This window comes from Hyperolius riggenbachi, chromosome 12 (genome assembly GCF_040937935.1).
Source record: "Hyperolius riggenbachi isolate aHypRig1 chromosome 12, aHypRig1.pri, whole genome shotgun sequence".
NCBI lineage: Eukaryota > Metazoa > Chordata > Amphibia > Anura > Hyperoliidae > Hyperolius > Hyperolius riggenbachi.
Window position 1 is genome coordinate 50,396,586 of NC_090657.1, and position 16,417 is coordinate 50,413,002.

The 16,417-nt window shown below is 45.3% G+C and overlaps 1 protein-coding gene across 3 annotated transcripts in view; it reads left to right on the forward strand.

Annotated features, from left to right (window-relative positions):
* LOC137542104 (protein MTSS 1-like) overlaps positions 1-16,417 on the forward strand; it is a 203,177-nt gene that overhangs the window by 140,478 nt on the left and 46,282 nt on the right. For all 3 annotated transcript variants that reach the window (XM_068263774.1, XM_068263775.1, XM_068263776.1), the window contains 2 exons: positions 13,275-13,432; positions 14,594-14,701. In XM_068263774.1, the coding sequence (XP_068119875.1) occupies positions 13,275-13,432; positions 14,594-14,701 (266 nt within the window). The remainder of the gene's footprint in view (positions 1-13,274; positions 13,433-14,593; positions 14,702-16,417) is intronic.

Here is a 16,417-nt window from a genome sequence, read left to right on the forward strand (position 1 = left end):
ATTTTAACCCCATGCTAAATGTTCTCCTCTCCTGAAATCTCGATTGATTACTCGAGCAGGGACTGGTGATCAAAAAGCTCACTCAATCAGTTGCTGTATTGCCTTGATATTGATATGACCAACTTAATGAAAATAGGTTTTACAATAATAATAATCATAATAATTTTTATTATTGTTTTTTTTCAGTACAAATATCTTTTCTAGTGCTTTACACTTTTTTAGTCATGTCACTAAGTGTCCTTCAGAGGAGCTTACAATCTAATCCTTAAGATAGTCGTATCGCCTCATACAATCAGGCGTGTGTACGACACCTGCCGACCCACGGCGCCCAACCTGCGAGTGATCCGCTCTATAGTTCTACTCAACCCCCTCCGATGATCACATTGTTTGGGCCCCCCATGCACCACGTGACGTTGCTCCGCAATGCCTTCTGTATAGCGCCACATAGCATGTCGTCAGCTACACAGCTGACACTCCTGCGTGCAGCCCAGCCCAGGGATGTCGCCCAAGGGGATCAGCTCCTGATCCCTGACAGGTGACGTCAGTTGGGCACGTGTCAGCTGACAGGTGACATCAGCTGGGCCCATAATATAATATCTATTGCCAATAATGAGTTGGGGACAAAATAACTTTCTAGTATGTTTTTGGGGCGTGGTGGGAAATTAGCATAACACATGCAGACATGGGGAGATCATACAAACTCCATGTAGATATTGTTTGGTATTTGATATGGGGACCCAGCACTGTAGGGTGAAAGTACTATCCAGAGAACCACAGTGCTCCCGTAATAGACTACTATTTCTCAGCATGAAAAACCAGTGCAAGCTGTATAGGCCTTTTCCTGCGTTCGGAGTCGCACTTTAATCCTTGTAATATTCCTGTTACTTCCTCGGCCCCCAATTCTATACTCCTTTGGCAAGGCAGAGCGAGTTTCCACAGGGTTCTCTTTCCTCAATGGGGGATTTGTCATTACCAGTAACGGTTCTTGGCTCCACAGACCTGCACTGGTTCCCAAGCACAAAGATGTTCTTCAGCATGCACATAGACATGAGTCCGCTTCTCCATGGAAAATACAGAATCCCTCTAACAGCCACCCCCTTGGTGTGAGAAAACACCTCTCCTAAAGACCACATTGTTAGCGGTGCTGCTTTTCCTATGGAGGATTATGTGTGGTGGAACGCCCGCCATGCATCACCACAGCACACGTTTCTCCTCAGAGGCTAATGCTGTGTAATGTAATCCCTATGACTGGACGGACTGACTGGATTTTCTGCTTTTCTGTTTTACCTGACACAATGTTACTTTGCATCAAACAAATTTCTGTGCACATAAATGTGTACGTATCTCCTAAACAGAGCGGAACCGCAGCTGGCCCTGATTGGGTGTAACATGCAGTTTTGCACGCCGCCATCTTGTGTGGGAAAAGAGGACGACATCTTTTATAAGAATGAACTGTGGGCTTGCCACCTGGTTCAGCTAGTTATTAAAGTGGAATGAAACTCCATATTAACTGGAAAAAAAAAAGAAGAAATTGCTAAACTTCTTTTGTAGCTTACTTATCCTGTTGTTTTTCATATTCACTGTCAAGTTTAGGAGAAATGTGATACGAAAAGAGTGTTTCTGCTGGTTTTCCATCTTTACTGTTTCACTGTGATGGCAAAAGTGACATCACCTCTGCCCTGTTTGTGGGGGGGGGGGGGGGGGGGGGGGGATCTGGCTACCTTCTGGAGATAGTGTCATTAACTTATCTGAAATAGGAAGCTTTCTGTTATTTGCATGGCACTGCACAGTCCCTGCAGTTAGGGAAAGGCACCCAGACCAGGTTAAAAGAAAAGTAAAAATATATATATTACATGTGTAAACATGGCCTGGATTGCAGCAGCCATCTTCAACCATGAGTGTGTGTATGGGGAGCAGCTGCACTACCGTGATTTTATGCAGTGCACCGTGTCTTCTCACTGAGCAGACCAGATTTGTAAGATCGGATTATTGGGTTTCATGAAGGCTGCCCATTTATATACATATATAAACTGATGTAGCAATAGCCCCTGCAACCACTTGGACCCGTGGGCAATGAGAGCCTGCTCCCGCAAGGAGCCGTGTAACCTTTACCTGCTCCATCACTGCGTCAGGTTTCCTCTTCCTCCCAGCTGCCGCACGTTCTACGCTGCATCCTCCGGCTCCAGATGCATGTCACGTGATCGGAAGACGAGTATACAGCATAGGGAAAGTGGCTGCTGGGAAAATGAAGAGACCAGATTCTGTGGGATCAAGTAAATATTTTGCTTGAATGGGGTGCAGGAGGCCCTATGAAGATTTTGCTTGGAGGGAAGGCGGGGCAATTGTTACGTGTGTGTGTGTGTGTGTTATTGACATTGCTTATTGGTTATATCTGCCTCTGCCCCTCCCCTTCCATAGCTTTGTTTACACTACAGTGGCACAGTAGTGTCAAAAACTCAGGCAGTGTTGCAGACTTTACAGAGACTCACAGACTCCTGCGGCAACACTGATTTGGCAGTCTTTGGAAACATGGCCGTGACTGTACTGTGGGGGAGGAGGGCGGAGCCTCACATGTGACCTGATGTCACATTGTACACCCATCTTTAGACATATCCCAGGATATATAGTATAAGCTGCTACACTGTGCTTATACTACAGTCTGTGCCGGGCCTTGCCTGATTAATCACTGTCAGACTTTCTCCACTTTATCTTGCAAGTCACAGGGCAGTCCGGCTTCTTAGGCTAAACAGAAGGAAAATATTTAGAGCTATAGCTTAACTGTCCCTCAGGAGAATGGCCATTCATGAAAACAAGCTGTGCTGGCTTCCCATAGGGATGTGTGCTGGAGGTTATGCTAAAAATAACAGAATCTGCAGCAAGTTCCCGATAGGCAGATGCAGCTGTTCTCCCAGGATCCCTGGCTGGCCACATGTCACACAGCACAGAGAATTACTTCCTAATCCCCGCATGAGTCTATGGAGAGGATGGACTGGCTGAGCCACCCTTGTGCAGCAGGCTGACGTGTATGGCTGGCCAAGGCACCGAGATATGATGTAACAGAGTAACCAAACAGCTTGGGGTGACACAGAACCACTAGAAAAGTACAGGGGACTACAAGAGGCCAAAAATCCCTCTTACTAAAAAGAATCGCTCGCGTGTAATTTGCCTTCTTAAAACAGAAGGAATTTGCTATAATTCAGCTTTAAGTGAGCAACTGTGGTTACCCACAATGCATCACTACTGAATATGCAAATGACAGCAGAGTCCTGGATATCCTGTACCAGCGGGGATCGCCTGATGCCAGATACTTCTTGTAGCCTTCCTCTTGCTCCTATTGGGCTCTTTGAGGCTTTCTGGCTTCCCCTGTGCACAGAAGGTGGCGTGTCACCTGACCCGCAAGCCTATAGGTGCAAGAGTGCAAGAGGAAGGCTGCAAGACTTCGATGAAGGATTATATTTTTTTTTAAATAAGGCTGCAAACGCCCCCAAAACAAAGTCCTCGTTATCCCTCAGGCATGCCGTTTAGTTGCAGGGCTGTGGAGTCGGTACAAAACTCTTCCGACTCCTCAGTTTATGAAACCACCGACTCCAACTCAGAGTACCCAAAATGGCTCAGACTTCTCGACTCCGACTCCTTAGTCTAATACTTACCAGGGCTGTGGATTTTATACAAAATCATCCGACTCGGACTCCCGACTCCAATTTTATGAATCGATGACTCCACAGCCCTGGTTAGTTGACACTTCTGGTTGCCTGAGTTCTGGATAATGGGGACTTTGCTGTATCTCTATGCACCTGAAGCCAAGCTTGCATACGGAACCGCTGGTGTATAGCAAGCCTATAGCTTATAAATTATACAGAGCCACACCAACCCCACATGCAGCCAGCATGTTTCGGACTGTTGGTCCTCATCAGTACATGGCAGCGATTGATATGCCTCTATGGGATGGGGCTTGGACCAGTACAACAGAGTAACCACGCAGCTTGGGGTGATGCGAACAATCAGATTTCATCAGAGAGGGATCTACCAGATGCTCGATCTGGCAGAACTGTATGACCATTCGGTATATGTTCCTTGATCTCATCACAACTAAAGTTGCTTGTACTTGTGAGGAGAACACACATCGATCTTCACTTGAAATTAGTTTTCACATTAGTGATGGTAGATGGCTGCATATTTCTGCATTTGGAAGCCTTAGGAGAAAAAATGCTTCTATTTAGGACTTCTTTGCATAACAACATTGTGCAAATGTTTTCATGCTTACCACATTGACTCAAAAAGGTCACATTGGATTGGCTCCTCTCTGAGATGTTCCAGGAACAGGAACTGCGGTGCATTCTTGGACCCAGCATAGCTTCTTCAATCATCTGACACATGATTGCTGCTTTTCCTATGTCCCGATAGCTGAGGCGCAATGTGGGGCTCTATAGACGAGCCTTCCTGAATGACTAAGCAGGTCGGCCATGAAGCATAAACATCCATTGGCAGGACTTCCTTCGGGAACACTCTGCTCTTTTATCCACTGCGGGGAGGGGGATATCAAATCATCCTTGTAGATGCTATGGTGTATATAAGAGGATGAAGCCTCATACACACGTACCTGACATGTCGGCCTGCAGGGATTGGAACTATATCCCTCGGGCGGCAGTGATGAGCCATGGCTGTATGGATACATTGCTAACCTCAAGACTAGCGTTGCATTCTAGTGCAATGAAGGGGGAAGGGGGGCGCAACAGAGTAGTGCAAAAGTAGCCAGCATGAGTGGGAAGAACAAGCTCTCGGCCGAGTCAGTCTGCTGGGTGCTTATCTTGCTGACGCGCCAAGTCAGGTCGGGGAATGCTGGACACACACTAGACTGGGCCAATAGTGGCCGCTTCAGTCGAGTGTGTGTACAAGGCTCCAGTCTGATGTGGGGCAGTATTGCTTTCCTGTTTGCAAAGATGAAGTCAGTAGCCTATTAATATTAATATTATTTTTTTGCATAATAAAGTCAGATTCACAACGTAACATACTAGCCTATTATTATTATTTTTTATTATTATTCAACTTTGTTTTCGTTATTTCCTGAAATTTTGCATGAGCATCTGCCAGAGATTGAAGCTGCCACAGGGCCGCTGAGTTGAAATTTTGATCGGTTTCAGTTGGAAATTGATCAATATTTGCTCACACTTGTTACCGGGTCACTGGATACAGGTGTGCCAGTGGTGAAGTGTAAAGGCATGGGAGGAGTTGCGCAGGCAGATTGGTGAGTGCGTGCTGCTCTGCAAAGCCCAGGGGGACAACAGAGATGGGGGGGAGGGGGCACGGAGGTGGCTCCACAGATGCTGAAATCTATTGGAAATCTGTCTGCAGTGTGTGACAGTAGTATATCTACAATCGAAGGAGGGATCCACATACAGTCTTACTCAGGAACGATGCAAACTTTTATTGTATTAACAGACACGTTACAACATTTGGCCGTCACAGCCGACGATCGTTTCAGGGCCTATCCGGTCCCCTCTGTCAAGGTGTAGGAGAACAAACATATTTGTCTGCCTATGCCTTGACAAAGTGGGCCGGAGAGGCTCCAAAACGATAGTTGGCTGTGACGATCAGATGTCTTACATGTGTGTGCTGGATCAATAACAATAAGACTGTGTGCGGATCCCTCCTTCAATTGTATGGATTACTCTGCTACGGAGGTCCAGCTCCAGCAGCCACTTACAGCAGGTGTGCGAATCTATCGATTGATTAGTATATCTCTGATCACATTTTAATCAGAGAGGATCGATCTGATGGTCGAATCTAGTTTATAAGTGACCTTTTACTGAATCCAGAAGTGCAGTCAGTTGTGAAGCAGGACAGTGGACAAAGAAATGTCCAGTGTAGATGTTCCTGAAACCTACTAAAGGGTTAGTTCTGATTTTAGGGAACCAACATTGATTGTAGATTTTTTTATTTTATTTTTAATTCTGGTGTATAGTGCGTAATTGTGTGTGTGTGTTCGTTTGTTTTGTATTTGTCTGATGCTGAGCAGAGGGGAGATGGGAAAATCTTAAGAATGTTCTCCATGCCCTTAGTAGACAATAAGTATATAAGGCAAATAGAGTGGCAACGTCTTCTTAATACAGAAATAAATATATATACGGTATATATTCCCTTCGTATTCCCCCTTCAGCATATAATAGTCGTTATCCAATCTCTGCAGCTCCAGACTGGCCTGTCCCATCCCACTTTCCAGCGGTTACTAATGGCCGCAGGCTGTGTGATGAAAACACTGCAAGTTTTGTGACAAATATTTATGCTGACTCCAGCCAAAAATAATAGCTGGAATGGGTTTTATAGAATTTCCAAAGTATTTCCAAATACAGGCACTGCGGGTTAGAAATATAGCAGTACTGTAGATGGACACAGGTGTGTGTGTGTGTGTGTGTGTGTGTGTGTGTGTGTGTGTGTGTGTGTGTGTGTGTGTGTGTGTATATATATATATATATATATATATATATATATATATATATATATATATATATATATATATATATATATATATATGTGTGTGTGTGTGTATGTATGTATGTATATAAATTTTTTTTTTTTATTTTTTTTTTCCCAAACTCAAGTCAGGAGCCAGCTATAATTTTCAAGATTATACTACAGATACATATAGGTAGTTCCCGGCTTACAACCAGCTTAAAAATGTGACATTTGATTCTGTGGAAACAAGTGAAAATGTTTATTTTTTATTTTTTTATTTTTTTCAAAAAAAGGTCTAGTAGTTTGTGTGAGGAGCAATTAATAAAAATTAGAGAAGGGGACATTGGAGGCACAGGGGAAACAGAGATGGCACAGAGGGGGGCACTGAAGGCACAGGGAGACAGTGGTGACAGAGGGGTACATTGAAGGCACAGGGAGACAGTGGTGACACAGAAGGGGACACTGAAGGCACAGGGATACAAAGGTGACACAGAGGGGGACACTGAAGGCACAGGGAGACAGTGGTGACACTGAAGGCACAGGGATACAGAGGTGACACAGAGAGAGGACACTGAAGGCACAGGGAGACAGTGGTGACACAGAGGGGGACACTGAAGGCACAGGGATACAGAGGTGACACAGAGGGGGACACTGAAGGCACGGGGGAACAGAGGTGCCAAAGAAGGGGACATTGGAGGCACAGGGGAAACAGAGATGGCACAGAGTGGTGCACTGAAGGCATGGGGGAACAGATGTGACACAGAAGGGATCACTGATTTCAGGGGGGAACAGAGGTGACACAGGGGAACACTGAAGGCACAGGGATACATAGGTGACACAGAGGGGGACACTGAAGGAACAGGGATACATAGGTGGTGACACCGAGGGGGACACTGATTTCAGGGGGAAACAGAGGCGACACAGAGGGGATCACTGAAGGCACAGGGAGACACAGAGGTTAAACTGGGGAGGACACTAAAGGCACAGGGATACAGAGGTGACACAGGGGAGGACATTGAAGGCATGGGGAGACGGAGGTAACATGAGGGGGCATAGAAGAGGTACAGGGAAGAGAGATTGCACAGTGTTTTGACTTAAGGACAGATTCAGGTTAAGAATGACCCTACAGTCCCTATCTTGCTTATTAACTAGGGACTACCTATATATGGTGTAGGTTGGGTTATGCAGTATAACTGTCATCACCTTTCCTACATTTATAATCTCGGTGTAGAAATCAGCTGACTCCAGGCTATACAAGGCTGTAGAATACTGTAAATACAACCTGCCTAACCAGCACTGCATAATACGTCGGCACTTTATATTTGTTATTACAGTGTGTTTATATAGTGCTGACATCTTCTGCAGTACTTTACAGCGCTTGTAGTGATGTCACTGCTTGTCATCATGGGAGCCTTCAGAGTAATCCCATCCCACCATATTCTGATGTTCCTTTACAGAGTTAGGGGGCACATTTTGGAGAGAGGAACCAATTAACTAATCCGTATGTTTTTGGGATGTGGGAGGAAGTCTGAGTGACCAGAGGAAACCCATGCAAGCATGGGGATAACTCCTATGCAGATATTAATTGAAAAAGGAACTGGCACTACATGCAGCTGGGGAGCGGCGGTGAAATCGAACCGGCCGCCGGAGCGTGCGCTCAAGAAAGCAGAGCTTGAATTGTGGTCTAAGAGAAGAATAGTATGGATACAGAGGCGCCAAAAGTATAAAATAATCTAAAAGGATTAAAACATGAGGAGGCAGTGGTGGACTTGCCTCCTCCAAGCAGACACAAAAATTGCAAATGTGTTTGTGAAATACAAGTTTATTTACATACTCTGGGGGAAAATGCAACGCATTTTTGCAGGTTTGATCCCGCTTCATCAGGCAATAACAACGAAGCAATAGCATATGTAATCAGTAGAAGAGCCAGGCACCTCTGTGTATGTACAGTTAGGCTAGGTCCACACTTGTCCCCTGCAGAACGGATCCGTTTTTGAATACAATTTTTTTTCCTCTCAGTTTTGAGAGAAATGGGGTATTTTTGCAGGGACGTTTCCAGTCCGTGGAAACGTCCCCAGCCCTTGCCGTGGGTCGGGGGGCCGCCATGCTGAAGGGGAGAGCAGGCAGGAAGTGGGCAGCGGTGGGTCCCCCCTTCTCCGCTCCCCCTCCAGCTAGTTTCAATCATCTAAAAATCGTCTAAAATCAACATAATGTAGCAGTTCACCGCGTCACTTCCTGTAATGCTGTCCAATGAACATCAGAGGACGGCATTACAGGAAGTGACGCAAGGGTGGGACGCAAGGAAGTAAGTACCCCGCTCACCGCCTGCTACATTATATTGATTTTAAACTATTTTTAAATGATTGAAACTAGCTGGAGGGGTAGCGGGGACGGAGGACCCAGGTGAAGGAGGGGGGGCGCCTCCGCTGACCGCTGCCACTAACGTCCTGCCTGCTCTCACCCGCCATGGCGGCCCCCTATTTCCCCCCCCCCCCACCAGGATTCCGTTCTGTGTCAAAATTTGCCTGTGTAGAGGGAAATCCGTTTTCCCATTGCCTGCCATTACACCTCCGTGTATCCGGGTCCTGATTCGCAGACGGATCCCTTTTTGTTCTTGGATTAAGATGGCTGCTATTTTTAACATTAGTATCCGGGACTCCGTTTTTAATCAGGGCTGAAAAACGGAGCCATGGTTACGTTTCTCGGCCTAGTGTAGACTAGGCCTTATAGTCTCTGAAGAAGTGTTCTACATGTGAAACAGCAGTCAGGCTGTCACCCCCACTGTATCTCCATGTCTGACTAAACCGTTAAAGGTAACCATAGCAGGAGCAGTCTTCTTGGACCACAATCTATGCTGATATTAGCTTGGACTAGATTTGAACCGGTGACCCCAGCGGTACAAGGTGAGGCTACTATTCAGTACACCATCAAGCCATCCCACTTTATATTAAGAATAAAAGCAAAAAAAATCTAAATAAACAGCAACATACAGAAAAGAGCAGGAACCAGTGGAATACAATTTTGCAACCGCAAGAGGATTAGTCCTTAATTGTGACTTCGCCATCTCGCGTTGGCTTAATATAAGTGCAGCTGCTGTATTTCAGCATGTGTGCCCTTAGAACACCAGCAGAAATTGCGTTCCCCTTACTCATGGGGTCATGGGAATACAGTAACCTGTCTCAAGCCCCTAATGCCCTAAACAGAGTAGTTCCAGTGCCTGAATGTAGGTTCCGGTCACAACATGGCTGCCATTGTGCACAGCCAAGCAGGTGTTTATCTGTATTGCATGCCTCTGCTTTATTTAAAGCCTGAAGACTGACAGAGGTCAACGGGCAGAATGTAAGCTTTACAAACAGTGCTCAGGACTTTGCTCTTTTTTTTTTTTTGTCTCTCTGTTTCATAAACTGATTTTTTTTCCTGGGAGGCACATTCCAAGTGTAAGCGCTAAAAACACTAGTGTTGGCAATAGTAAAGGCCCATAGTCGCGCTAGTCTGAAATCTTCCTTTGCGAACGAAAACTATCACCATGGACAAGGATTGGGTAGTCAGACTAGTGTAGGTTTAGGGCGCAACAACGATTACTAATGATTCAGCATATTAGACCTTCAGCCATGGCGTTCACCCGCAAATCACACAGTCACACTCTTCTCGCTGCCCTCCCGCATGCCGCTCGTTGTCCCTCCGCCCCACCTGCGCAGCAACATACGCTTTACCAGCCAGAGGCTGACGATGCGTCTGTGCAGTGTCTTTAGTCACCTGCAAGAAGTGGTACCTTATCCCTTGGGGAACAGAGATCCAGAACACAGTCACAGACCGTTGCCAGGTGACTATGAAGCTTTACTTGGCGCTAACTGACACTGAGAGGTTATTTTAGCAAGTGCTAACTGGTGTTGACTGGATCTATTCGCCGACAGTAGCTGGTAGCCTCTGGCGTTGTTAGCGGGTGCTAACTGGTCCTGATTGAAGCTTTTAGCTGGCCCTAGTTAGTGCCCACTGGCGTTGTTAGCAGTTGCTAACTGATGCTGACTAGAACTTTTAGCCGGAGCATGCTGGTGCAAACTGGCATTGTTAGCAGGCACTAACTGGTGCTGACTGGAGCTTTTAGCTGGCGCTAACTGGTACCCACTTAGTTGTTAGCCATTGCTAACTGGTGTCCTCTGATGCTTTTAATAGGCACAAAAGGCGCCAAGTAGCCCTGTTGATCCCACTGGTGCTGAGAGAGGTAAAATCGCTAGTCAGTGCCCCAAAAAATGACTGTGGAAGGATTTTTTGGGAACATCCAGCCAGTGCCAGGCTTGTAGTGTAAACTGGCCTCATTGTAAAATTGTGTTCTGCCATTTTGCTAGAGCTATATAGTGCTGTATAGTGCTCATGACAGGAATCGATGACAGTGCGAGCTGGACCTATAATTGCCACCCCTTTTTTAGCCACCCCTAAAGTTACGTAAGGCAATGTTCTCGGTTTGCATCACTTTGCACTGACCATGAAGGGCGTGTGACTCGCTGTTTAGCAATACTCTTGACTGGAATACTTGGCGGTGCAACAACTGCTGTGTGTCATCTGTGTGAGGGCCTCGTGGAGAGCCTGCCATTTGTTTCCTCACATGCCTTAGAGGCCACAAGTGGCTTGTCCAGAATGTATCTGGTTGGGGTTGAACAAGACCCTTATTTGTGAAGTAAATATTTTCTGTTATAAAAATGCACATTTACTGAAGGAGCGCAATTTTCTTATTTTATCGTGTTTTATAGCACCTTAATTGTTTTTATGTTGCTGGTGCACAGGTTTTGTGTCTGCACTAGAGCAGTTACCCACAGCAGCCAATCATAATACCACAAACTGGTCTAGGTGAGGTAATAAAATCTTTTCATTGGCTGCGGTAGTTTCTTACGAAGCACAAACACAATCTTTTTAATGGGGTAAATATAGTGGTTGACTTATGGTCAAATTTCCATTCTGTAATTAAAGCGTACCTGAACTCAGAACTTCCTCTCTGCTTTAAAAGATAAACAGCATAATAACCTTTAAATAAAAACATTTCTTTGTTAATGCTGATACAAATCCTGCAATAAATCTGCAGTGTGTCTACTTCCTGCCTTCATGGAAGCAGAAATGGGGTTAACATCCCATGTTTACAAATTAGCTGATCTGCTGAGGCAGCCAGCTGATACAGCTGAGAGACCAAATTACACTAGTAATTAGTCACAGATGAGGGGGAATTAGACAGGCTAAACTCTCACAGGGTGCATTTCTCTGTTTTCCTTCTGTCCTGTGTAAGCGTTCAGGTCCACTTTAAAATTGGGCAGAAATATGATTTGCAGTCTTCCCTGCCTCCTTGCATTTGTCTGCATGTATACTAATGGCCACCATCGATCAAAGGGGTTTAAATAATCAAGATAAGCAATCAGAACTGCATGTCAGTTGCCCAAAGCGAGTGATCTAGTTTAACCTATAAATTAAGACATTCTGGTTGCCGTAGGTAAATGCTGCCATTCTGTCTGCACATAGCTTATAACATAACTCTGCTCCAGCCCTTTTCTCTCACTAGCTACTGTCAGTGGTGTCTCAGGCAATGGCAAAGCACCAGTGTTGAAAAGGAGTAGGCCTAGACTATTATCAGGTCCAGCTAATTGCAGCAGCATTGAGAGAGCTTCTACGCAGTCTCCTAGCAACAGTACTCCAAACAGAGGTCATGGAGTTCTTTTTGTTAAGGAGTAACAGTCGGGCATAAAATCAAAAATCAATTCTTTATTTTTATCTGGTACAAGTTATAAGGATGCTAACCAGGCAATCCAAAAGTTAAAATCACTATTACTTTTGTTGTTGATAAATGATCATTCCCCAGTTTAATTGACTCTTATTTGGTACACACAATTTGGTACGCAAAAAGGAAGTTGCAGGGCATGCTGGGTTGTCCTTTTTTGCTTCTCTACTTCCCCTCAGACTTAACTAATGCAGCCTGATTGGCTAAAGCCTCTTTCCCTCCTGTTTTCCCCTCCCACACCTCTGTTCCTCACTGATTGGTTAATATTTTTCATGCTGAGACAATGCACTTTCTATAGTGGAGAATGGACAATGCATACACAATCAGGCAGAGAAGAGTAAGGAAGGAAATGACATCAGGATTGGCTTCAAAATAGCCACACTTAAAATGGAAAATGCTAAGAAGGATTTTCTCTTTTTACTGTAAAAAAATCACTAAAATCAAACCGTGGACAGTGCAATACATATGTTATGTAAGTAGAGCAAGTCGTTATCTACTTTTATATGTGTTTTTTTCTGAGATAGTATGGCTGACAGCTCCTCTTTAATCCAGGGCTGTGGAGTCGGAGTCGGGACAATTTTGGGCACCCGGAGTCGGAGTTGTGGTTTCAGAAACTGAAGAGTCGGAGTCGCATGATTTTTGTACAAAATCCACAGCCCTGTTAAGTATTAGACCAAGGAGTCGGAGTCTGAGCAATTTTGGGAGTCGGAGTCGTGGTTTCAGAAACTGAGGAGTCGGAGTTGGAGTCAGAAGATTTTTGTACCGACTCCACAGCCCTGCTTTAATCTGGCAACTAATTGTCCAGTTTCACAAATGATCGATTGACTGATACGATAAATTCAGTCGGTCGGAAATGCTCAGTCTGGTCCACTTACAGGAAGGGAACACATACCATTTTTTAGATGGATTCCATTGCTCAGATTGGGTATGTGTTCCCTTCCCATTGGTGGACCCGGTTAATTGTTCAGGATATTGGACAGTTAGTGGCCACCTTCAGACTAAACTGACAGTAGCTCCCTCGTGGATGTGAGCCAGTAACGCTCCTCTCTTCCTCACACAGGTAAAGATGACGCACGCATGCAGCTAGACAGCGCTCTGCAGGACGTGAACGACAAGTACGTGCTTCTGGAAGAAACCGAAAAGCGAGCGGTTTACAGAGCGCTAGTAGAGGAACGAGGACGCTTCTGCATGTTTGTGTCCTTCCTGAAACCAGTCTTGGTAAGTTACACCCGGGTTTGTATTCCACCGTCTCATAACATTGAGCACAGCCTGTGCTGTGAGGAAAGCTAGCAGACTGCTGTAGCTCTGAGGCAAGTCACATGATCTGAGGGCAGACAGCGGGAACCCTGAGAGGGGAAGGGGTGGGGCTTTTATGTCATAAAGTAAAAGCTGATTGGTTTGGCATTTCCACAAATGCCATGATGGACAAATGACTCATCTGAGAAGAATATTTGGCCAGTGGCTGCTGATAATAAAATAAGAAGCACGTCTATAGGGTTCAGTATGTACCATATTATGTGCGTAGTTCAGACATTCCTGAAGGAAATGGCAGGTATATCTTAAAATTTCAAGGCAGCAATTCAAACAAAACAAGCAATAGTTACAGGCCTCTCCCTGTCAGTAATGTAGGTATTAAAATGAATATGGTAAATTGTTAACAAATAATTTCAACATCTCTTTGAAATATGAGTGATTTGGTCCTTCTCTGGTACACACTGAAGAGAGTTTTTTTAGCTTGATGGGCGGGTCCTCAGGAAGAGCAGAGCTGATGGAGCAGAAACCCCTCTCGCTAAGCTGTAGTTGTTCCGCTTACCACAGGAATTTCACACTCAGGAAGTACAGAAAATCCAGGCCCATTAGTGGAAGGGCATGACAACCCCCTACACAAATCCTTTTATTAAGTTTTATTATGTTTTTAGATACTCCTGAAGTAAACAGTTGACATTCTGCGAAGGCCATAGTCTTTTATGAAATAACAATACTGAAAAAAGTCAGTTTTCTCAGAAATTACACTTTTTAATATTGGACAATTTTACTGACTGGAAAAGGTTTCCCCCTTTTCACTTGGTAAGTTCCATTACTCGGCTGCAGTCCCTGACTGTGTGCTGTGGGGTAACTGCTGTTAGACATCCTGTGACGTGGAAGAGACCAAGTAAAAAAAGGGGTCTCCAGTTCCCCCTTAGCAGTTGTTCTCAAATGAGGAGCATCCTATATTGAAATGTACCACCTCAAAGTATTTTTTTAAATATATGTACAGTATATTATTCAGTATGTCAGCATTTTCATTACAATGCACTTTTAAGGTCCCCTTTTATCTCATAACATGTGCTTCCTGCTGGCAAGCATGCCTCACTTACGTCTATCTGTATTTGGCAATAGGATGAAGAGATTGGCATGCTGGGAGAAATTACTCATTTGCAAACCATCTTAGAAGACCTGACAAACCTTACTGCCGAACCAAACAAGCTACCGCCGCTAAGTGAACAGGTGGGTGTGGTCTTATCAACCAATCAGTAAAGGAGAAGACTTTAGCCGATGAAGTCTCGTCCAGTCAAATCTGCTACTTCAGTTTCTGTGAGAGGGAGAGTGGGGTGTTTGGGCTGTTAGATCAGTATGTCTGGTACAGTTAATGGGTGGCCTGCTATGCGTGTTGGGTTTTTAATGTTATTTTATGTAAAGCCACATTTGTACTTGTAACAGCTGTTGCATGGAAACCATTATTGTACAAACATGCTGCTTGACATCCTGTTCTGTTCTACCGTATGGTGAGGATAGGAAGGAGGGTAAGTAAAGGTGCCCATACATTTACGCAATTTTCCACCGATAGACCGCAGATTCGATCACTGTGATCGAATCTGCCGAGAAATTGATTACGCAAACGCGGACCGACCGACCGATTTCCTTCCAAAATTGATCGATTCCGTCGATCTGTCCAGGTGGAAAATTTTGCTCGATTGCAGGCGATTCAGGAGCGCGTCATTAGCGGCGTTCGATTCGGTGACGACCAACGCAGCAATAATCTCACCTGTTCCGCTGGCGCGAGTCCCCAGGTCCGCGCTAACACTTTCTCTGGCTGGCCTTCTTCATGTTCACTTCCTGTCCCATCCTGTGACCAGAGGAAGTTCAAACAGTAGTTCTACTGTTTGAACTTCCCCTTCTCACAGGACGGGACAGGAAGTGAAGATGAAGAAGGCCAGCCGGAGAAAGTGTCTGCAGGGATTGGTGCCAGCGGAACAGGTAATGTATTGCTGGGGGGAGCAGGGGCAGAGAGGCAGCTGCAGTGGCAGCTCCACAGATGGTGAATCGACTTCATGCTGAAATCGATTCAAAATCTGTGTGCAGTGTATGGGCAGCCAATAGATCCCTCTATGATCAGATTCAATCAGAGAGGGATCTATCTGTTTGTTGATCTGGTGGTAATCGGCCCAGTGTATGGCTGCCTTAAGAGGCGCCCCACTGTAGTGTATATGGAAATTTGCATATGATTAGAAGTTTGCCTCGCAGGAAGCCCTTGCGCCAGAATTTCTGTTCATAGCAGCTACTAACACAGGCGCCTGCCTATGAGGCACCCGAACTTCTGTGGCGTCTGATATTTATTGTTGTGCATCAGCAGGTTTGTGGCAGGTGCGACTGTTAGGCATGGGAGGAGTCTGTTGAGGTCAGGACTTGGTGTGGGACCGGTTAGGCACAAGTCACACATAAATCTGTACATTTTCAGTCCAGTCCTGTCCTATCAGTTTTCTATCAGTTTTCCCTACGGGATTGGAACTGTACACCTTTTATGTGTGAACACGGCCATAAAAAACTGATACAAACCTCACTGGACCAGAAATGTACATCTTTTATGTATGAACCAAGCCATAGAAAACTCATACCAAACGGATGCCAACTGTCAAAAACTGACAGAACTGGACACCTGTTATGTGTGAACCCCGCCTTCAGGTAAGGCATCGGTGGGGGAGTTCAGTTAGGGTTATGCATCGGTGGGAGGGGGGTTCAGTTAGGGTTAGGCATTGGTTGATGAGGAAGGGCTCAGTAAAGGTTAGGCACCAGTGGGGAAAGGGGGGGAATCGGTTAGGGTTAGGCATTGGTTGCTGGGGAACAGCTCAGTTAGGGTTAGGCACAAGTGGGGGGTGATAATCGGTTAGGGTTAAAGAGAACCTGTACTGAGTAAAAATATTTAAAATAAACACATGAGGTAAC